This window comes from Puntigrus tetrazona, chromosome 1 (genome assembly GCF_018831695.1).
Source record: "Puntigrus tetrazona isolate hp1 chromosome 1, ASM1883169v1, whole genome shotgun sequence".
Classification (NCBI taxonomy): domain Eukaryota; kingdom Metazoa; phylum Chordata; class Actinopteri; order Cypriniformes; family Cyprinidae; genus Puntigrus; species Puntigrus tetrazona.
Window position 1 is genome coordinate 6965545 of NC_056699.1, and position 22700 is coordinate 6988244.

At 35.2% G+C, this 22700-nt stretch overlaps 1 protein-coding gene across 1 annotated transcript; it reads left to right on the plus strand.

Moving 5' to 3' along the window:
• The first annotated feature begins 1981 nt into the window (after nt 1-1981).
• npy2rl (neuropeptide Y receptor Y2, like) lies at nt 1982-9935 on the plus strand. The gene is made up of 5 exons (XM_043238252.1): nt 1982-3777; nt 4545-5238; nt 5687-5843; nt 6469-6799; nt 7307-9935. Exons 2-4 carry the CDS (start codon nt 4604-4606, stop codon nt 6796-6798), a joined length of 1122 nt encoding a protein of 373 aa, XP_043094187.1. The 5' UTR covers nt 1982-3777; nt 4545-4603; the 3' UTR covers nt 6799; nt 7307-9935.
• Nucleotides 9936-22700: the final 12765 nt, after the last annotated feature.

Consider the following 22700-nt stretch of genomic DNA (forward strand, 5'->3'; position numbering starts at 1 on the left):
ATAGTAACATATTTAACAAATATGACTACACAAAAAAACTAGCCCAGTGGTATTTTTATATTATGCGAAGTAATAAAGGCATTTAAATGAGGTTGACCTGAGCAGTTGACATCAACTTATAATGATAATTGTGACAGACAATTTGCATAAATTAACATCTAATACAGAAGTGTTTACATCTACATGCACAGATGGGAAGGCTGATGGAGTGATTTTCTGTGAATTATTTTAGTATAGTTCACAGAAAATATGATATATATATATATATATATATATATATATATATATATATATATATTATATATATATATATATATATATATACTATATATATATATATATATATATATATATATATATATATATATATATATATATATATATATATATATATATATACTGTGTGTATGTGTATATATATATATATATGCAGTCAACCCAAAATTTATTCAGGCCTCTTTGACATTCATTCGCTATAATTTAGAAAGTAGTAATAAATTATGACAAAAACTTTTAAATTGTGTCAGAACAAACTCATCTTGATAATGTAGATAACTTTGAAAGGTATGTAATGAATTTGGTTGAATAGCTGTCAGCTGTTACATTTAAGCACACAATTAAATATTACCAATTTAGGTTCAGAATGTTGTTAAGTCTGTGGTGTAAAAAGGTCACATTAGTAATTAAAGAAAAAAGCACTTAAGCAAAACATGGTCAGGTCAAAGTGTTTGAGTTATTTTTGTTCTCAAATTTGTATCGGTTTTACACAGTATGAAGACGTTTGTGCAAAAAATATCTCACAGTTTAAATGAGCTATAGTGTCCTGGACCCACTAGTAAAAAGAATTATAATAATTATGCCTGGTGAATACATTTTAGCTTGCCTGTATGTGTGTGTGTGTGTGACCCTGGACCACAAAGCCAGTCATAACGACATTTTTTTCCAAATTAATATTTAAACCTCATCTGAAAGCTGAATAAATAAGCTTTTCATTGATGTATGGTTTGTTAGGATAGGACAGTATTTGTTACATGTACAACTATTTAAAAAATCTGGAATATGAGTGTGCAAAAAACGGAAAACTAAATATAGAGAAAATCTAATTTAAATCATTTAGTCTAAATGACGTTTTGATATACATTAATCAAAAATATCTCCATGGAACATGATCTTTACTTAACACCCTAATGATTTTTGGCATAAAAGAAAAGTTTATAATTTTGACCCTTTTTTCTTTTGGTCCAGGGTCACATATTGACACCAGAATATCTAGTGTTGTAACAGTGACATCAGCATACCCACCAAAATGTTTTAGTATTCAGATCATTTTAGGCCAAACATAAAGGCTAAAAGCTTATTTTGAAAGAACTGCAACTACTAGCAAGTTTAAAACGAACAAAACCGCATTTTCAATTTCTGTACTTTTCTTTATCACGCATCTGATGGTGCAGCGAGCGATAAGAGGAATTGGAGAGCAGCTCAGTGTTGTGAAAGGCTGTGCAAAAGGCCGGTCTAATCTCGATCATTAAACCCACATAATATATCACAGCCAAAATCATAGACAGCTTTTACCCTGCTGCTCGGTTAATATATTAAAAACACACACATACACTATATACTGTATCCTAATATATATTACACAGCTATATGCACTCTGCCAAACTGTGACCCTGTTGCTGCATAACAATATTAAAATACAAACTCACGCATTATGCATATGAAGCACACACTTGAGGCACAGACACACACATAATAAGGTATGATGTAAAATTAAAGAAAACTGATAATTTAAAAAAAAAAAAAAAAAAATATATATATATATATATATATATATATATATATATATATATATATATATATATATAATCAGTGTGCTTTTTTTCTAGGATATTATTTATTAGGAGTATATATGATTTATTGGTGTGACAGCAGTTTACAAAAATTAATTTGGGCAGACAATAAATGTGATTTCTCATGACATGATAGTTCAGCATGCATCAATAGTTAGCTGTATTCAGCATAATTAGTACATACACTGTGATGGACAGACTTTATTAGCCGTAACCACTCCATTAGAGTCACTGTTTCTGACTTGAGGGCTTCATCTGTTAGTCACAACAAACATGAGAGGCTCAGTCACAAAAGTGAAAGCACGTATTTTATTGATTTCCTCACAGTGTTGTGTTTGTCCACTTATTTAACAACTGTGTACATTTTATATATTTGAATATGCTAAATTCTTCATGTACAGTAAATATTCCATGTGAACCATGGAATTTAAGGTTTTATAAAAAAAAAAAATTTGTTGATATTTGTTGAGAAGAGTCAATAGTACATGAACATTTGTATTTATACAGTACATTTATTTTGTACAAATGAAATCTTGCTTGTTCATTTACTGTACATTTCATATTTCTTTTGTTACAACAAATACGCAAAAATGCACAGTAAAAATTACTGTGATTTTAACTGAAAAACACTGAAAATGCTACAGTAAAAACCTGTTAAATTGTTAACAGGAAATTCCTGTAAAATTCCTGTTCCTAGAATTCCCTGTATTGCATTTCAAATTTTGTTTGAATTTTGAATAGTTTTTTCATTAAAATCACTGTTTCTTTTTAGTTTTTCCAATTGGTTATGTTTATTAGGGTTGCATGTTAAATCTAATATTGTTGAATGTTTATTGCATATTTCGGTTTAACAAAACTTTTTCATGGTTATCGGTGTATTTCAAAGGTACAAAACCGATTTCAGTACTTGAATAGATTGGTATATTAACATTATATCCGTTAATGAAATTACGGTATTTAACAGTAAATTTAAGTAAAAGTAAAACCTAAAATGCTGTTACCGTATTTTTAATTGTAGAATTTCAACCACAGTTGCCAGTTTTTCACTGTAAATTTTACAGATTTTTTTTACAGTGTTGGTCATTTGTCAATTCAGCATACATTACAATGTCATTGCCAGATATTTCTGGAATGTATGCGTGTGTGCCAGTTTTCATAATTGAATGGATCGTTTTGAATGTTTTGGCGTGCGTGATGAAGAAGACCGTTTATGTGAGAATCGACAAACCATATGCAATTAGTTCTTAGACAATTGTACTCGTTGTTTGCACACATGTGAAAAGAACATAATAATACAAAATAAATTACAATCTGATGCGAACAAGAAGCTAATTGTTCAGAGAAATTGTTCACACACGCATAGACTGAATAAAGCACCAAAATATTGAAGGTAACATGCTAGATATAAAATCATGATCATGACCAGGAAATAAATATAATGTATAAAAGATGAAAATTCTAGTTTAGCAGCATAGAGTCTAAAATATATTGTTTTACTGTTGTTTTCATTTACCCAGTTGATATGACGATTTTTGAATGGCGCATGCATAAGTTATGTGCTCTTTATGGTTTTTGTTTTATTAAACCTGAACTGAACCTAGCAGTCGTGATTCATCTCTCTCCCTCTCTTCCCTGTCGAGAACTCTGAACTTGTGGGTTTGGCTTGTGTGGATGGATGTAATTCAGTCGCGAGCGTCAGAGACGCTTAAGCTCCGCAGCCCACCTCACCTGAACCTCAACCTTTCCTTCAGGAAAACGTATTGATTGAAAAAAGAAACAGAAGAACATGCACTTGTTTATTGTATGTCCATTTATAAATACAGCTGCATAACATTTCTAAAGATCTCTGTTTAACTGATGCGGATGTATCCTGAGGCACAGGAGGTGTTATTGGAGACGGCGAGGTGAAAACGCTGCCTGGGAATCGGTAAGTCATTCTAATATATTTCATTTTAAGCCCTTCCTTTGAAGCGGACATTAATAATACAGGCTACGATCTTTTATACTCTTCTCGGTTTCTTCGTTTAATTGCTGCGCCTCGTGCGCTCCTTTACGGACCATTGCGCCATCACCGTCCGTGGACCGGGAAGTGTGCCATGAAGTTTCCACGGACTCATGTGTTTATGTCTCCTAGTGATAGTGGTTTGGCCATGTACTTATTCGTCTCTCAGAAAAAGACGATGGAGTGTGCTCAAGCGCAGGCAAGCCGCGCGTAATGAGCTCTTAACGCGCAGAGTACATTTTACCTTAATGAAACTGACCTGACAAGTTACCTCAGGAGAAGTCGATATGGCTTCTTTCGCTGGTGAAGATAAAACAATAAAATGTCGCCAAGATGTCCTCTCTCTCCGAAAGATATAAAATATTAATACTACAGAATGAAGAGCCCTACTATCCGGTAGTCACTTGTAAGATATGCATGTGAATTTGAAATGGAGTTATATGTAATGCATTTGCATTAACATATGGTGAGGTAACAAATTCCTTTTTGATTTTTAAAAAGCCAATATTTCTAGGTTACTTTTTAAGTCAGATAAAAACATTATAATCAGTTTCCTCTGTATAAAGCATGTCCATTGCATATATGTTGTATTTGCATGCTATCTATCTATCTATCTATCTGTCTGTCTATCTATTTGTCTAAGTTTGTATATTGATCAGATTCACAATGTCAAATCAAACATGTGTTTTCAGGTTGTCAAACGTAAGGGCAGCCTGGTCTTTCTCTAAAATCTGACATGGCCATGTGATAAATGGATTCCCTCAGCTTAATCAATGGCTCCTCTGGGAGCAAAGAGCTGGCCGTCGGGGAGGATTCATCTGACGTGACTCTGAATCATCCGCTGCTAGAGCTGGGGGACAGCACCAAGCTTCTTGGGGTACAGGTGGTCCTGATTTTGGCATACTCTACCATCATCCTATTGGGCGTTGTGGGGAACTCCCTGGTGATTTATGTGGTTTACAAATTTAAGACGCTCCGTACCGTCACCAACTTCTTCATTGCAAACCTCGCTGTGGCCGATCTGCTCGTCAACACGTTGTGTCTCCCGTTCACTCTGGCTTACACTCTGCTCAGGGAATGGAAGTTTGGACAAGTGCTTTGTTTCACTCTGCCGTACGCTCAAGGTCTCGCCGTCCACGTCTCTACGATTACATTAAACGTAATTGCATTGGATCGGCACAGATGCATCGTTTATCACCTGGACACTCGAATGTCAAAAGACACCTGCTTTCTGGTCATTGCCATCACCTGGGTGGTAAGCGCTGTTCTGGCTAGCCCACTGGCCATATTCAGGGAGTATGGAATCGTAGATCTTTCTCCAGATAACTCCATTGAGGTTTGTGGAGAGAAGTGGCCTGACAGTAGTACAGATAGCACTCTATACTCGTGAGTACCAGACATGCATATTTTAATGAACTGCATTATTACTGTTTCCTCAGGCCCCCTAATAAATACAAATGTATGTTCTGTTCATTTATCAAATGTCACCGTCTTCCAATTGCACTGAAAGCAGAAAGATCTTTGTATTTTATAGATAAATATACAAATTTACGAAGATTAAATGTTTATGTTTTTTTAAACAGATATCCTCTAGACTTTGACAAACTTTTCAAAGATTTTGATTACTGTGAATGATTTCGATTGAGATTCAGGTTTATTATTAGAATCTATTTTCATCTTTGAAAGCTTGTTTGTTCTGTAACAGCTAAAATGAGCCATAGCTTGTTCAGATTTGGAGCAAGATTACTTGTTTTATGAATGCATCTTTAACCATGCCATAATGACACTCGTCAGCTGCACTTACGCCGATGATGGCTGTTTTCGTCTTCTTCAGAATCTCCACGCTGCTGCTGCAATATGTGTTGCCTCTGGCAATCATCTCTTTTGCCTACATCCGTATCTGGAGTAAACTCCGCAATCACGTCAGCCCAGTTGGTCGCAATGACAGGCATCAGCGCCGCCGCAAGACCACCAAGATGCTGGTTACCATGGTTTGTGCGGTTTCCAGCTTTCCTAAACAAATATTTTATCATAGTTTTCCTGTATTTTCATATTATTTTAGGCGTTCACATACAGACAGCAAAAAGTCTAAAGAAATGTTGACTAACATCTAGTGGTTGACCAAAATGGGTTTTTATGATGGCTCTCAATGCAAGCTAAAATGAAATGAAACATAATTCAAAGGTTTTTACTGTCAAAGGTCAAACTAATGCATTCTTATTAAAATAACCTAATGAAAATAGCTTACTGAACAATTGGAAGATGTTCACACATATTAGATAGATAGATGAATCTTCTATTGTAGTTGATACTACTGATATTTGCATCAAGGACTGTGCACATTTTTAATTTGTGTGTACTTTTTTTCTTATTCTTAAAAGCCAGGACAGCTAGAACAGCATGCGTCTTTCCCAAGAGCATTTCCACATAAGAAGCAGTCTTCTGTAACCCAAATATTTTAGAGTTATTTTCTCCGCAGTTATTTTGAAAGATGTTATAGTTGCCAGTGATATAAACAGAGAACTAGAACAGAATGTAGATCAGGCTTTAAAAGCAGCTTGACCAGTACTGATGCAGCATGTGTGCAGATGTAACATCTCACCCTGTCTGTTGTAGGTCGTGGTGTTTGCGGTCAGCTGGCTGCCTTTTCACGCCTTCCAGCTCGCCATTGACATTGACCACAATGTTTTGGACATGAAGGACTTCAGGCTTCTTTACACAGTTTTCCACATTGTGGCCATGTGCTCAACATTTGCCAACCCACTACTGTATGGTTGGATGAACCGGAACTACCGCAGTGCATTTGTTGCAGTCTTCAGTTGCAAAGAACGGCTTGATTCGCTGCACACCGAGGGCCAGGCTGCCACAGCGGTTCGCAGCAAACCCAAAAAGGCTTTAGCAGCCCAAGATATAGTGACGACACATCTCAATGCAACAGATGTCTGAGGTGATCTATCTATCTATCTATCTATCTATCTATCTATCTATCTATCTATCTATCTATCTATCTATCTATCTATCTATCTATCTATCTTCACTATCTTCAGATGCATTTACTAAACAATTTGAGATGTCATCTGCACTAGTTCTTCTTTGGCAATGATATCTGTATTAATTGCCTAAAGGAACAATAAAGAAATATAATTACAACAATATTCTGAGAACCATTTACACACTGACATGCCAATGAACAAATGCAAATAGGCATGATATAGTTGTTCACTGTATAATGATGCTGCCAACGCAAATACCGTTTAGCACATCTCTCTCACAGCAAATTACAGGCACTACAGCACTCACCGATGGTAACTCACACGGGACATCAATAACATATATTAGATAAACATGCAGATGTTAATGATCTATCTGTCTATCTGACTGTCTGTCCGTCTGTCTGTCTGTCTGTCAAACTGTCAAAACCTAAACTGGCCTTCTCTCTGTTTTTATGGTTTAGGTAGGGGTACTGAAAGGATTACTAATGCCTGTTCAAAACTGTGGAGGATTTATCATAGCGGGAACTTCCTGGTGATTGGTGTGGTTCATACCATTCATACCATTATGACCGTGCCATGTCCAGTCTGCTTGTTCTCGCAGTGTCTCCCATCTATTTTGGCTTACTCCAGCAAGTGAATTGCTTCACTCTCAAGGTCTTGATGTCCATATCCCTGTGTTAAAAAAAATATTCTGGAGGCAACTTCACCACAAAATGACTTTTGTTTAACTATTTTGCAAAAAAAGAGCACAGACAAGTGGAGGCGTTCGTGTTTGGAAGATCCCCCCATCATCTTCATCAGTGCGTCTTCAAAAAGATGCATAAATTGGCTGAATATACCTATACTTGAAGCAGGAACATTTGCACCAATATTTATGCATCTTGCTGTGTGGATGCCTCTACATTTGTAGGAATGATAACTATACTCCATTTTGAAGATGTTTTCAGATGTTTTCAGATGTTGCCATATGACTAATGAGTGCTCTCTAATCTTTAAGCAGACATCATTTTGTGTGAACTTACAGGCAGGTTGTGCACTCAAATGGCTCTAGAACGTGTTAACAGCAAATTGCTTCTCCTTTCATCTGAAAGTAATTTGCACAGAGGAACAGGCACTCCTTCAGACTAACAACAGCACGAAGACACCCCTACCCCTGCGGTATGAATGTTTCAACACAAAGATCTGTATTATCGCCTCCATTAAACCTTGCGGGATGTTCTGTCAGTCCAGTGCTTTGAAAATATTATGAATGTATTCCATCTAAAATACATAACCACGAATTTGATGGATCAAAGTGAACTGTTCACTTGCATTTTTTAGAAACTTAACCCAAGTAATGGGTTGGCATGTGCAAATATGACAACATAGATGTGCATTTGAAAAAACCAAAAAACAAACCCATACACGCAGTAATGGAAATGTGCTTTCTACTGTATATTGTTGTCTTCTGTAAAGCTGTCACATTTGCAATCACCATGCCAGATGAATGTAATTTCAAGAAAAATCTATATTCTTCTATGTAAGAAAACACCTGACACACATGATGTGTGTGTATATATATATATATATATATATATATATATATATATATATATATATATATATATATATATATATATATATATATCACAGAGTAATTCATCTGCCTTTGAAAATGTCACTTAGAGAATTACAGCCAACATATTAGAGGTGAAAACATAAAAACATCCTCTTATTCCCCTATGTTCTCCAATTTCCTGAAGGAAAATCGAACGCAATTCTGCTTTAAAAAGGAATGACTCACACAAGTTATGGGTTTGCTGATGTATTTTTATTGAAATGGGAGGTATATGCTTGTCCACTGTAGAACTAAATGACTCATTTTAACCTAAATTGTCTGCCGGAAATGAGAACGCCATGTTTAATTAGTACTGTGGGCTTCTTTGTGGATCCTGCCTGAATTGAGGATGAGAATTGAGAATTATTTGCAAAATATAACTGCGTTGAACTGCAATGGTGTTGTTTTTGTTAAAAAAATATTCTCTATTTAATATTTGTTCTCTCTTGAATAAGAAAGTAATTTTGACCAGGTCTTCAGCATATTAAAACAAACAATAGTGATGGAAGTCTATAATGCATTACATGGCATAAATGTATATATTCTTATGAAAGTCGTGTAAAGCCATATTACCAGATCTGCTGAGAAAAATTGCACAATTTTGCAACATTCCACTCGCATTTCAGTTTTTACACCTCTTTGAATTTACTTTAAAGTGCATTCGTTCATTGCAACAAGCAATTCGTCCGCTTCACAGAATGAAAAATCGTAGGCAGAATCGAATCTGACCGAGATCTTTGACCAATGAGAGTTCGTGTTAGGCAGGGCTGACAGCATGACACCAGCATGATCGTATTATTTATTTCTAAATTATTGTTCCTGGCAACAGCCTGTAGACACTGAAACTAGTTTTAAACGCAAAACCTTTCTTAACAAAGAGAAAGATGCCAAATAGACAAGTGGTGCCTAATTATTTAGTTGACTATTTTTTTGTTTTACGCACAGTCAACAAAATCACCATTCCAGTTTTTCTTCAGGGACCTCAGTTCACACATCAATCACACGTCATTGTCTGTGAGGGTGTTACAAAAACAGCCACTAGTGTTAATCAGCCAGCCCTCTTTATAACTTATAATCATTATATTTACATAACCATGAATGCTTTTACCTGGTACAGTTTTGGAAAAATAACTAAAAACAGACTTTCACTCTGCAAACCATTTACGGTGTAACATAAAGTACTTATGAACATGTATATTTGTGGATCTGTTTTGGTGAAATGTTATTCTTGTTTGTATTAACAGATGTTGTTTACATTTAAAAACGTTAGGTACCAAAACGTTGGTTTATACCAACCAAATTGTGCTGTGATACATTAAAATTATTTTTTAATGTTAAAATAATTTTAATGTATTAAAATTTTCATGTATAATACATTAAAATTATTTTTTAATGTTGTGTAATTTATATATATATTTGCAATATAGCGGGTGAAATATAAAGATGATAGCTCTTTGTAAATAAACTTATTTGAATTGAATCTCACAATAAAATTGAAGCTAATGCTGATTGTCCTTATCTCAGGATTTTGTTTTCACATGGTGCTCTGGATGACAGTTCATGCCGTTCTAATATACACAGGCATCAAGCAATCCCTCTCTAAGCCCCTCTTCCGGCGATTTGCATGAAACAACAGCCTTGCAAAAATGAAATGATTTGATTCAGTGAAACGATAAATCCTAGCTGTCACTCTGAGGCATGGCATATTGACACACACCTACCCACTTACACATCCTTATTTGCTTTTACACTTGTATTTCATCTGGTTATCGTACCTTGACTGACCAAAAAAGCCAAAGCAAAAACGTATTTTCAAATAAACTATGAGTAATCCATCATATCTGTTTATGTCACACACTGACTGTTTTCTTGATTGCTTAGTCCAAACCCAAATTCAACCACACTCCCTCCCTTTTTCTCAGTATGATTGTGTCCTGCAGATGTTTACTAGACAATGACTAGAGGAGCAGGGGATGTTAGCTTTTTTAAATTAAGTATTTGTCCCTTCTGATTTATCACTTGAACTTTATGCACACAGAACATCACTTGTTTCTGTCTACTGCATTTCAATTTTTTGCAAGGATTCAAACAACGTGAGCCGTTCTCCTAATGCATTTTTAGTCATTTTTTTTCTAGACGAGCAGCAATGCCTAGAAAAAAAATAAAGGGATAGTTCACCCATAATGAAAATATGCTGTTAATTTACTTAGCCTCGGGCCATTCAAGATATAAGTGACTTTTTTCTTCATTCGAACAGTAAAGAAGATTTTAAGCTGAATAAAAGTCTCTTGGGGATTCATAAAATCCAAGTCAGAGGTCGCAGTCACTTTGAGAGTTAAAAAAAGCATATCAGGGAACACAGATATAATACCTGTGGCTCCTGGCAATATATTGAGGTCTTATGAAGCGAAACGATCAGTCTGTGCAAGAAACTGAACATTATTTCAAATATTATTAACTGTTATCCATATCCTCAGGGAGAGTGAACAGACCAGAGAGATATCTGAATTGTTCAATGAAAACTCACTTCTGGACATGCGTGACAGTCACTCTGACTTGAAATGAGCCAGAATATCGCCGTTTATGATCCTGTCCTTATGATCCTATTCCAGTTACTCCAGCAGCACACTGAACTGAGAAAACAGCTTTGACTTGGACTGAAGTTAAAATTCCTTATGGTTTCTCATTGTTTATGTAAAAAGGTAAGTTGATTAAGACTAGTTTATTCATTTTATATACTTCAGACATGTTAAACATCCTCATTTTAAAGCAGGATGTGTTAATAACATTATTGCATATAAGTTATTTCATTGTGCGATTACATAAACTGGTGAATCGATTGGGTTTGTTTCAGCAGTTTATTGAAACAAACCGTCTGAAAGACCTCCCGGTTCGCTCTTGGCTATGGATTACAGGTAATATGTTGTAAATAATGGCATTATAAATAAAATTTATAACACTTTTTTTTCAATTTTATTAATAATTGAACTACTACGATGCAGATTACCAAAACATAAAGTGTACTTGTGTATTCGGAATGTTAAATTTTTTCCATCTGATGAATGATAAAAACATTGACAGTTAATCAGAATCCACCCAAGCATTTAAGGCAGCAATCAACAAACCGAGCGCACACTTATGATAAACAGACTGTTGTTGTCCGTTAATAGTCATCTTCATATTTATCAGAGAAGTACACTTGGGGAATTCACGTTTAATGAAACTTGGCTGTAAAAACACTGAAACAGTCCACTGGGTGCAACAAAATGGGATATTTTGCAGGTAACACAGAGAAAGAATACACATTTGTTTGCATATACTACTAACATCGAGCAATACAAAGCTGGTTAGAAATTTGCAAACTTATCCTTTAATTTCCAGGATGCTTTTTCATATTAATCTTGGAACTGCAAGTAATGAGAAAGTCTCTTTTTTGAATCAACTGTTGCATTATTGTTGGGTAGCTGTTGCATTTGTGCTACTGTTTGCTGTTGTATTGGAGAGAGCAGTGTGAACTTTATTTAGATTTTCTAATTTTGGTATTTCACAGAAGGGCTTGAAATGACAAAGAAGCAATTGCTTTATGAGTACCCAATTTCTGAAGACCTTGTAACAGGAAGAAGTAGTTTTGTTCCATTCTCTGCTGGAAGGAGCTCTAATACTGAGCATTTGCGGCTCAGGTGATTGGCTCAAAAAACGTCCCTGGAATGGACAATGTCTCTTGAGAGGCAAGGAATCAAAGATAACGGCATCCGAGTTGTGACCTCCTTGAACCAAGCGTTCTCTCTCTCTTTATCTCTGTCATTTCACACACAGAAACATCTCTCAAGATCTCCACAGAATAGTAGTTGCTATACAAATTTCACCAAATCAATATTTCAAAAGGAATCGCAGTAATTACATGGCTTGAATATGACGTGCAAAATGAAACTATAGTTGAATCAGAATTTGCTGTGTATTCAGCAGTACGCTTGTTTGTACATTTGCACTTCTTTAAAATATAAAATCAATGCAGATGTTTAAAAAATCTTTCAAAGCCATTAATTAAATTGTCCTCAGCTGATAAACACAAGCTGAGGTGATTGACTGTTTATGTACACAGTGCTGAAAATAATCTAGCAGACTTTCAGCAGAATTTAATCAGTCATACAGCTAACCTTTGAGTTAAAATTAATTAGTTATTGATTGCCAGAAAAATGATAAAAGACTGTTTGATTTTTCTTAGTCTTAATTAATGTTTCTAGCATCTGTGTTGTTCTGTTATAATTGCTATTAAATTGTGAGACTTGAATTTATAATGACCGATAGAGAATGTGGAGCTGATGTCATGCCACGTAGAGTTCTGGGAAACTGCTTTGTTTTTCCATAATTTTGAAAAGACCACGCTGTTATTGAGTTCAGGCCTGGATTTTGATTTTCTGTCATGACTTTGGAAAATGTCACCATTGTTTGTCTTTGATGCTGTATCAAGAAATGCAAAAGTCTGATCATCTGCATTTGCAGCAGAGGGTGATCCTCTTAAAATGGCGGCAGCGCCCCAGCTTGCAGTGTGGCATGACGTAGATTCACATTTTTTATAGCCTAATGCCCCTTTAGCTGCATTTCTTGTCGTTCAGGGTCCTACCTTGCTTTAAATAAGAAACCATTGGAAGATACCTATGCAAGTTACTGGGAATTTTATAGTCATGATTGAATTATATATTGAGTAATGACACTGCTATTATTGTACATGTATTAAACAGTCACAACAGTTTTATTTATATCACATTATTTACATATTTATGAGCACGTAACCCAACCCCTGTCCTTAAACCTACCATTTGTCAAGAAAACACAAAATATAACGCATTATAGCACGTTAACGGATCAGCATAACTTTCAGCAATTAAAACCTTTTGCTTTTTCTCTCTCCTTCACATAAATGCGACACAACTTTGTAATGTTTTTATATTGCTTATGATCAGTTTTTGTAATAAATACCTGTGTGCAATTATATGTATAGTTTAGGGTAAGGATGGGGTTAGGTGCTCAAACGAAAATATTAATTAATTTACAATATATATATGTATATATACAAATGCATGCAAAACATTAAATTAAGAAAAACTATTTAAAAAAAGACAACCTTTACATCAAAAAATAACTCTAAAGGGGTACCCTGTGCATCAAAAAACAGCAAAATTTGAGTTGGGAGAGAGACCATGTCATTCTTCCAGTTTAAAAAGAAGACATAATCAAATTAACTTGTCAGAATTTCTCTTCTGCCTCTCTAAAAGCTTGAAAGTGAAAGTTATTTTATGAACAGACAGATTTAATAAAGACTAATGGATGTATTTAATCACAACTAAAGAATGATGAAATCAACAATGACCGATTAATGAATTTAATTACTAAAGATTCATTTCGTATCTCTCCTCAATTCATATCTCAAACATTAGTGCTAATACAAGATTAGTTCAATTTCTAGATGTGTAAGAACCTCAGGCAAACCAGATGCAAGATAGCAGAAAATGTCTAGTATTGACTGCATTTGAAAGTACAATTTCCTTGTTTACCATGATGACATGTTCCTGGATCAACATCCTTGTTGTGGCTTAAATAACGATCTTATCAACAAATTATTTCCTCCTGATTTATAGGGCTGAGGTTAAGAATTGGGTTTGGATTTGTTCAACTGAAATATTGTTTTAGTAGCAACAGAAGATGTTAGAAGATCCTGACCCAGTAAGACGCCTTTTAAGGAAGCACGCATTCTTTCATCTCTAAACAGCTGAATCACAAACTCAAAATGATTGCGCGCTGGACACATGGTCTCCTTCAGCATGAAATATGACGATTTCCCTCAGTTCTGTGGTGAGAACAAGAATCTGCCTGCACAACCTCCAAAACAAAACCATTTTTCCAAAACAGAGGTTTATTTATATGCACAAAGGACATGGTGTACCTCATTGTTTACTGCTGAAGATTCATCAACAGTAGCAGATAAATCAGAGATTCTGGCCTCACCAGACATTGATAGGTTGTAGGTCAGACAATCCACAAGCTATTACGCACAGTTTTGTGCAATACATCCAGGCAAGAGTGGTGATCTACAACCGCTGCAGAAGGCTGCAGAGCTTCGTAAATCAGCCCGCTGATAAAAATGACTACATAAACTGAAGACATAAATTTTATATAGTGTTAAATGTTATTTACTCAAGTTGGACATTTTCCTGGATTAACATTTTTGTTGGTTGTGAAGCAGCATTCCAATCAACCAGCTGGATTTTATAGTCAGGTTTACAGTTAGGTCTAATTATGATAGGTTATAGTTAGGATTAAGATACATATTTCACTTAAAACTACCTACATCACAAAATCTATTCAGATACTCTCTGAAGACGTACAGTAGAGATAGCCTATGTGATTTTAAAAACTTAACTGATTTGTTCAAATACACTCTTTGCTATTGAATCATTCTCTTGATTAAAAACTTTAACAACACAGATTCATTTTGGAACAAAATTAAAAGAGGACCTGTCCTAAAATGAGTACTTGTGGTCTTGGCCCCTCAAGAGCACTGTCCCAGATCAGAAAAATGGCAAAGATCAGTGCCTTTAGTGCACAAGAAATCACTAAAGTTGTTTAGAGTGCTGTTTGAAACTATATGTGTTGCGTCCCAATAAAACAACTTTCCAGTATAAGTTTGATTAGGATTATGTCACATATTATTTGGTAGTGAAACAATTTATTGGTGTGTTTATTTTGTAAAATGTTTGCAAATACTTTTCAGCACTTAATCACTATTAACTTTTTTTTTACATTGTTTAAAAGCAACAGAACATGTTTTCCATTGTGCAGTTTTTTCTTTTTGTATTCCACTGCCCTTGTCTTGTGTTTTCACACACACACACACACACACACACACCAAAACTTTTAATGTGAATCAGCCCCTATGTTGCAAAATAGTGATATAAATAGTGAGTTTTAGATCCAAAGAAGTTGCAAAGTTGAGTCAAAATGCAAGGCTATGCAAGACTATTCCAGCAAAAGGATTTTGGTTCAGGAACATGTCTTATATGGTTCAGTTGTCATGTCTGTTATCTAAATATTATATGTACAAAAATAGATTAGTAAGTTAATTTGACACAATAAAAGCTGGGGGTTTTTTTACAGTGGCTTTTTCATCATTGAGGATTTTTAAATAATGTCTCAGCAGAATCTAAATTAATCCAAAGGTCTTAAACACTCTCAAATGGTATTTAAATGTTATTTATGTTAAACATGCTTTTATAGAGCGGATTTATTACCACCTCTCATATTCCTGAGCTCAGCATGTCACATTAATCACATGCAAATTCTAGTGCTGAAATTTTCAGTCCAGAGGGTATTAGATGTTCATTTCTCAGCCAGCATTTTTTCTCAGGCTATTTTGGTTAGTTGGGATACATTAGATCACATTTTGATGAGCATATCCCTCAGAAATTAGAGGATGTTGCAGGATGCTGTCAGCATAACTCAAGCTCAGAATCTCTGGCTATTTGCCATCAAGATATAATTCACAATTTGAAATGACTTAAGAACAACATTACATAAAATGACACACAATCAAGAATCAGATTTTTCTATCTGGGCTCGCTGTAAAAGAAATCCATCTGTTCTTAGCACTAATGTGATTAATTTAAAGCGGAGCCATGCCGACTTCCTGCTACTAATATAATGCCCTGGGGTGGTGTTGTTATATTTCCCAGAGAGAGAAGCAGTCAGAGATGAAACCTTATCACAAAAACAAAAGACTTAAGGGTTAATACAGTTTTGGTCAGTTTAAATGCACGAAATTGTAATATATCAATGAAATGAAAGTGTTTTGACTGCCACCAGGTCACTTTTCACTCGAAGACTCGCACTTCCCTGAAAATGTAAATGCAAACCTCATTGATTCCATCAGAGGGGGTGAAAATGACTTCCGCCGCCAGAAATATTGCAATTTTTTGATTGGTTTTTCATGAGCAATGAACCCTGTAAATGTTATAGATGACTGTGCACTGTAATGTTTGCCAAGCAGCCCCAGGCAAGCCGAACTCTGCTGCAGTCATCAGCGCTACTCTCCTCTCTGCGGAAGAATTATCTGATAACAGGAAAAATGGTGACAGTTAGCCACCATGGACTTTACTGGATCAGAACAAATGCATGTCTGTTTTTTTTTTTTAATTAGGATCAGGGGAGAGAAAAGTAGACATTTTCCGAAGAGAATAAGCTGTACATCCTGAATGTCCAGTTCTACCTTATCCCTAACCTGCTGCTGGATTGAGATCTGGTGACTGTGAGGCCATTGGATTATAGTGAACTCACTGTCAGGTTCAAGAAACCAGTTTGAGATGATTTGAGCTTTGTGACATGGGGACATAATCCTGCTGGAAGCAGCCATCACGCGATTGATTTTGGAGGGATAGATGTGGTCATTCCTTAAAGGTGCAGGATGGATGCTTTCATGTTGTTTATTCCAGATTATGAACCTACCATCCAAATATCACTGCATAAATTCATCAGAACAGGCAACCTTTTCTTATATGGTGAGCCTGTGCAAATTGTAGCCTCATGACAGGACTGGCGTCTATTGTGGCGTCCATTGTGGGATCTACTTGGTTCAACTTGTTTTGAGTTGGTATAGTTGGTATAGAATTTTATACATTTTGCATAGATTACTTGTAGATTACTTTTGACCTAACTTGTTTATCACATTGATTTAAATTGGATAATCTTGTACCATACTGATATTTAAAAATACATGGAGTAAGAAAATTATATTCCACTTGTTGTTTTTACCAACATGGAGTACATTAAACATAACGATACATCCCAAACTGGGCTTCGTAAAGAAACTGCAGGGGATTTGTGAGTGTAACAAAAAGCTAATAATGAATTAAATAATAAAAAAGTAAAATTAAAATGGATCATTGTGAAATAAAATCAATCGAAATAAAACTCTTAGTAAAAAAAAAAAAAAAAAAAATTTGTTGCCCTACAAATCATGTGTCTATTAACCAGTGTCATAGAACCCTGGACTTGCAAATTTGATAATTATTAAAATACTTTGTTTATTCATTATTAATTTTTGTCTCTGAATGACATGTACATAATAAATGGAGAATTTGTGCATTTAGTGTGTTTAAAAAGTTAAAAGCCCTCTAAAGAGAAAATCATTGCTTAAATAGCATACAGAGTAATAATTAACAAAAATGAACGTGAATAAAAGAAACAAGTCTTAAACATGAAGAGATTTTTGTAAATCAATGGTCAAATGCTGTGTATTGAGTAATGGATGTGTGTATCTGATTATTAGTAGTATTTAAAAATGTAATTTATTACTTAATTTATAGCATTTTATTATGTATTTATTACATGTAACTGGTTACTAACCAGCTCTCTCTCTCTCTCCCTCTCTCTCTGTATGTTTATTTGTAATTTCCAGAAAAAATGATTGTCAAGAAATAAAAATACCAATCATACCGATCATCATACCGATCATACCGAATGTAATCACACCTTCTATAATATTCAGTGACATTCTTGTGCTAAGACTGATCTCACATTCTTCCTCCTGTGTAGCTCTATGGTATTTTTGTCTTCTTTTTATATCTGCCAAAGGAAAATAACAAGTCTGATTGCTTAGGAAAAATAATAGCGCACCTATCCTCAACAAGCTGCATGATTAGATGTATCGTCCTTGTCCTCTAAAAGTAGTGTGAGAATCATGTACCAAAGTTTAATTCTTAGGGTTAGGGGCTTGCTCAAATTTCTAACCTCAGTAAGAGTAACATTAACAGTGATGTTTGCTTAAGCAATCAGACTTGCAAAGACAATGATCAATTGTTGATAAAGGGTATAAAAGAAAAGGTCACTGAAGGCGAAAAATGAGTGGTATGCTGTGAATCTGTCAGACAAGCAATCTGCCCAGCCATTATTTTGAACTGAAGCAACACAGATCATTAGATAACAATGATACATTATTCTAATTAGGAGTGCATGCAGGAGGGTATGGATGGGTGGGGGGGAGTAATACATGCTTAAATGGAAATAAACACGTCCCAACGGAAGGACTTGATAAGGGAGCATCAAAACAAATAGAACTGCACAGGCCATTAGCTGCCAGAATCGTCAAACCTGTTTCCATCACGTCTTTATTTTTATCCCGTTTTGTCATCTTATCTTGTAATTCTCAAATGTCCTGACGTTTCTAGAGAACGGAAGTGCGTTTTATGCCAATGTTGGAAATTGCCCCACAGAGGCCAGTCTTGATCAGGTGGCAACAAAGGCTCATTCCCCAATCAAAAGCCACCCTAGAGATTAATTAATTCTGTATTTTAGGCTTCAAGTCAATTTGCTTTTCATCTAACTTTACACTCCCAGCAGAGCACAGTTTCCTTCCTTTGATTGTGTATCATATGTTAAGACGATCTCAGCGGGCCCTTTTTCTTAAAGGAGAGAAATTTCACAAACCCACCGCCACGCTCCCTCCGTGTGTCGAATTAAAAAGCATTCTCTCACCCACACTTACACACACTATATATTTAAGGAGACGCTGAGGACTGATGTGGTCTTCAATCAAGCCACGATAGAATTCAATACCTTTTTCTGATAGAAATAATCTGCCGAGAAGTTGTGGGTGGTTGCCCAGGTCTCATATGTGACCAGCTCCATCATTTTAAATCGGTTTCACCAAGAAACATATTTTGAAATTAATTTACAAAATAAAAAAAAACAAAAAACAATTATTTAAACAAATACCATTCTGAAATACCATTACTAATTATATTATTAAAATAACATTAAAATGTAATTTATTCCTGTGTTGGCAAAGCTGAATTTTCAGCAGGGTTATTATGGGTAACTATTTTTCCTCCCAGAAATTGAATGAAATAACTTTTACTGACATAAAACAGTAAAAAAAAAAATTAAACCTAAACTTGCAAGTTGCCAAGGTAGCATTTCTCATTTTCTTTTAATCTAACTCAATGTAAACGTACTGTTAATTTTCCAAAAGCCTTTCAGACATTTTAATTTTTATATTATGATGCATATGTTTTAAATCTCTCCACATTTGAAGGATGGTATTTCAATATGGCACAATCACATCTTTCTTTATTTATATGAGACACTGATGATCACTGCAGAATAAAATATATACACAAAACCCTCTATGTCTTAAAATTTCTATTCTAATTCTATTTAAAAAAAGATTTGTGATTTTATTATTTTAACTAACTGCGTCTTTTTTATCATTTGTATTTCATAAACAGCACTTGAAGTCAAGTGTAATACCTAAGCTAGTGATTTTTGCAAATCTTCAATGAGCAATTGATAGTTTATGAGATGTAGGCTATTACGCATTGTAATGCACTTTGAGTCAGAAGGTAAAATGTAATGAGGTGCGAGAGGTCTGTCGAAGTGCTGTGAGTGTTCAGCAGGTGTTGGGTTGACAGTAGAGAAGGGCTTGTGTGTGCAGACATGGTTTGTCAGTGCTGGGTCAGTGGACGAGCACGACTGCAGCAGCCTGAGGGCAAACCACCCTGTGTCACCCTGCTAGACACACACACACAGTCACTCTAACGCAAACACCCTTGTGCACACACAGATATGGATTTACAAATCTGCAAACATGCACACGTGTGTGTGTGTACACACACAAAGCACTCGCCCGGCTCACATTCTGTTCGCTTAAAAAATACATTTTTATCCTGCTGACAGGAAGTTAAGATGTGAGGATATACATCAGGACTCGTGCTCTGTGCATCAGTGCATGCTGTCTGCTTCAACACAACAAGAGAAGAGAAGAGAAGAGAAGAGAAGAGAAGAGAAGAGAAGAGAAGAGAAGAGAAGAGAAGAGAAGAGAAGAGAAGAGAAACTGCTTTTTTTTTTGCTATGTAAAAGTTTTTTTTTATCAGTTTAATGCGTCCTTGCTGAACAATGGTTATTAATATATTTCCAAGAAAGTTATTATATTATATTTTATTGTATTACAAATGATATATTGTGTGTTCTATTTCTCTGTCTTTGTCAACTTTCTTTCTTTCTTTTTGCCCTGCATGTCTCCAAAATCCCAAAGCATCCAACAAATAGCTGAAAATGACAATTTAACAGTGCTTTTTCAGTGCTTTTGCTTTGGTTTTGTGCCCATTTCACACTTCAAAGACACGCGAATTATGTCTAGTAATGCTTTGTTCTCTCTCAAAGTCAACAAAACAAATAATGACTGAATATTTAAGCCCTTTCCCAACACTGTATCCAACATAAAACCACAGCAAACTTTCTTGCATAAGTAATGAAGCAGTTTAAATTCAGTATCAGATAGATATACAGTATATTGTAATATTTTTTTAGTATATTTTTAATTTTGGTTTATATATTTTTATGTGTATAGTAAAGTGAATATAAATGTTGCTTATTAGAATAATAAACTGAATATAGTATTTATTATATTATTGATTGCAAAAAAAAACATTTTTAAAATAAGTTTTCTATGGCATATGACTTTGTATGCCTTATGTTGAAAGACATGGAAAACAATATACTGAACTATACAAACATTTGAATACAGACCCACTTCTTAATGTTTAATTATTTACCTTTAAACCTTTGTAGGATTGAGCTATGATGGTTGTTTGTAAAATGCAATCCCAAGATACAATATATAAAACAAAATTACCCATTGCATTTTGCATTGTGTGAATTAAAAATTCAATCAAGTCCTTTTTCTGCACAATACAAATAACTTTGGTGGCCACCAACCCATTTGGCACTGCTTTCTGGCATCCACCATAATGATAAGACTCATCCTTTAAGTCGTAACTCCCCCTCCGTCTGCTGGGAATGTTGCTAATTTACCCAGTTCATTGAAGCAGGCAGTAATTGTTTACCTGTATCCTTATGAAGGTCATCGCCAGCGGCCAGGACGTTGAGTCATGAAGCCATCCCAGTAGGATCCAGCATGAGAACAATATGACAACTGTAATTGACAACTGTATCTCAGGGACTCCAATGTCTTCCAGTCATTATGAGGAAACACCTCTTCGCCAACATTTCCTGTTCATTTAGTGTTAACTAGCAGCTGTAATCAGAACTAGTCATATGGTGAATCACCGCTGCATCACTATATCACACCGATTGTAAAAGTTTTGTCTACCGAATACACTACTGAATAAAAGTTTGGGGTCGGTGAGATTTTTCTCATGCTCACCAATTTGTTGCTTCATTTATTTGATAAAAAATGTAGTAAAAACAGCAATATTGTGAAATAGTATTACAAATTTGAGTGTATTTTTAGTTAATTTCTGTGACGGGAAAACAGGATTCAGCGCATTCTTGATCTCAGGAATCATTTTAATACGCTGACTTGAAAAACTTACCTTCTCGGGCTAAAAATTTCAAAAGTTACATTGTAATTAAAAAAAAAATAAAAATACTGTCCCTTTTGATCGATTTAATGCAGTTTAACCATTTATTTAATAAAAAAAACAAAAAAAAACCCCATAAAACCTTACTGATCTGAATGGTAGAAACAAACAAACAAAAACAAAAAAAATTCTCCACTCACAAACCCCTCTTATTTATCCCACTAACCACAATTCAGTCAAGTTCCACGCCATGTTTTTTTTTTTTCATTGAATAAGTGTTACATTTCAGAAATAGAACATGTTAGTTAAGCTTGCTCTGTGCTGTCTTTTACGCTAAATAAAGCCCTCCCAGCCCCTAGTATCAAAGTATAAAGTTGTAATTGCTGACCTAAATGTCACTTCGGAAGCAATCCTGTACCTCCTTTGCCGTGCACATTTGGCAGTAGTTTGTGAACCTTATTTCAAATGTTCAGAACTTCAGCGTTTTCCTTTTGTTTTAAAACATCATATACAATAATGCGTCTGTGTGGCTTCAGCATTCACAGCATTTTTTATTTGTGTCCACAGCACTTTATAATAACCCGTCTTGTGTGTACACCTGCTCTAGTCTATTCAACAGAGGGTGACCGCAGTGGACTGAAGTGTGCCATCTGTCCTCTGGACAGATGGAATAAATGCCTCCAGTGGCACTATCGTACAATCCGCATTGCTGGGTAGGGCAGCAAAGCAAAGCTTTTCTCGGAAGCTTGTACAACAGATTCTCCTGGGTAATGCTACGGGATGGCAGATGGCCACTACCAACGCAGCTGGCAAGAAAACAGACTGAAGTGAAACCTTGGGAGGTTGTGTTGCTTCTCCTTGTGCTCCAAAACAGCATCAAATCTA

Excerpts from the sequence above, each read along its gene's own strand:
- npy2rl (XM_043238252.1), top strand. The coding sequence starts at position 4,604 with ATGGATTCCCTCAGCTTAATCAATGGCTCCTCTGGGAGCAAAGAGCTG. Across the intron at positions 5,239-5,686 it reads ACAGATAGCACTCTATACTC|AATCTCCACGCTGCTGCTGC; the intron begins GTGAGTACCAGA and ends CGTCTTCTTCAG. Across the intron at positions 5,844-6,468 it reads CCAAGATGCTGGTTACCATG|GTCGTGGTGTTTGCGGTCAG; the intron begins GTTTGTGCGGTT and ends TGTCTGTTGTAG.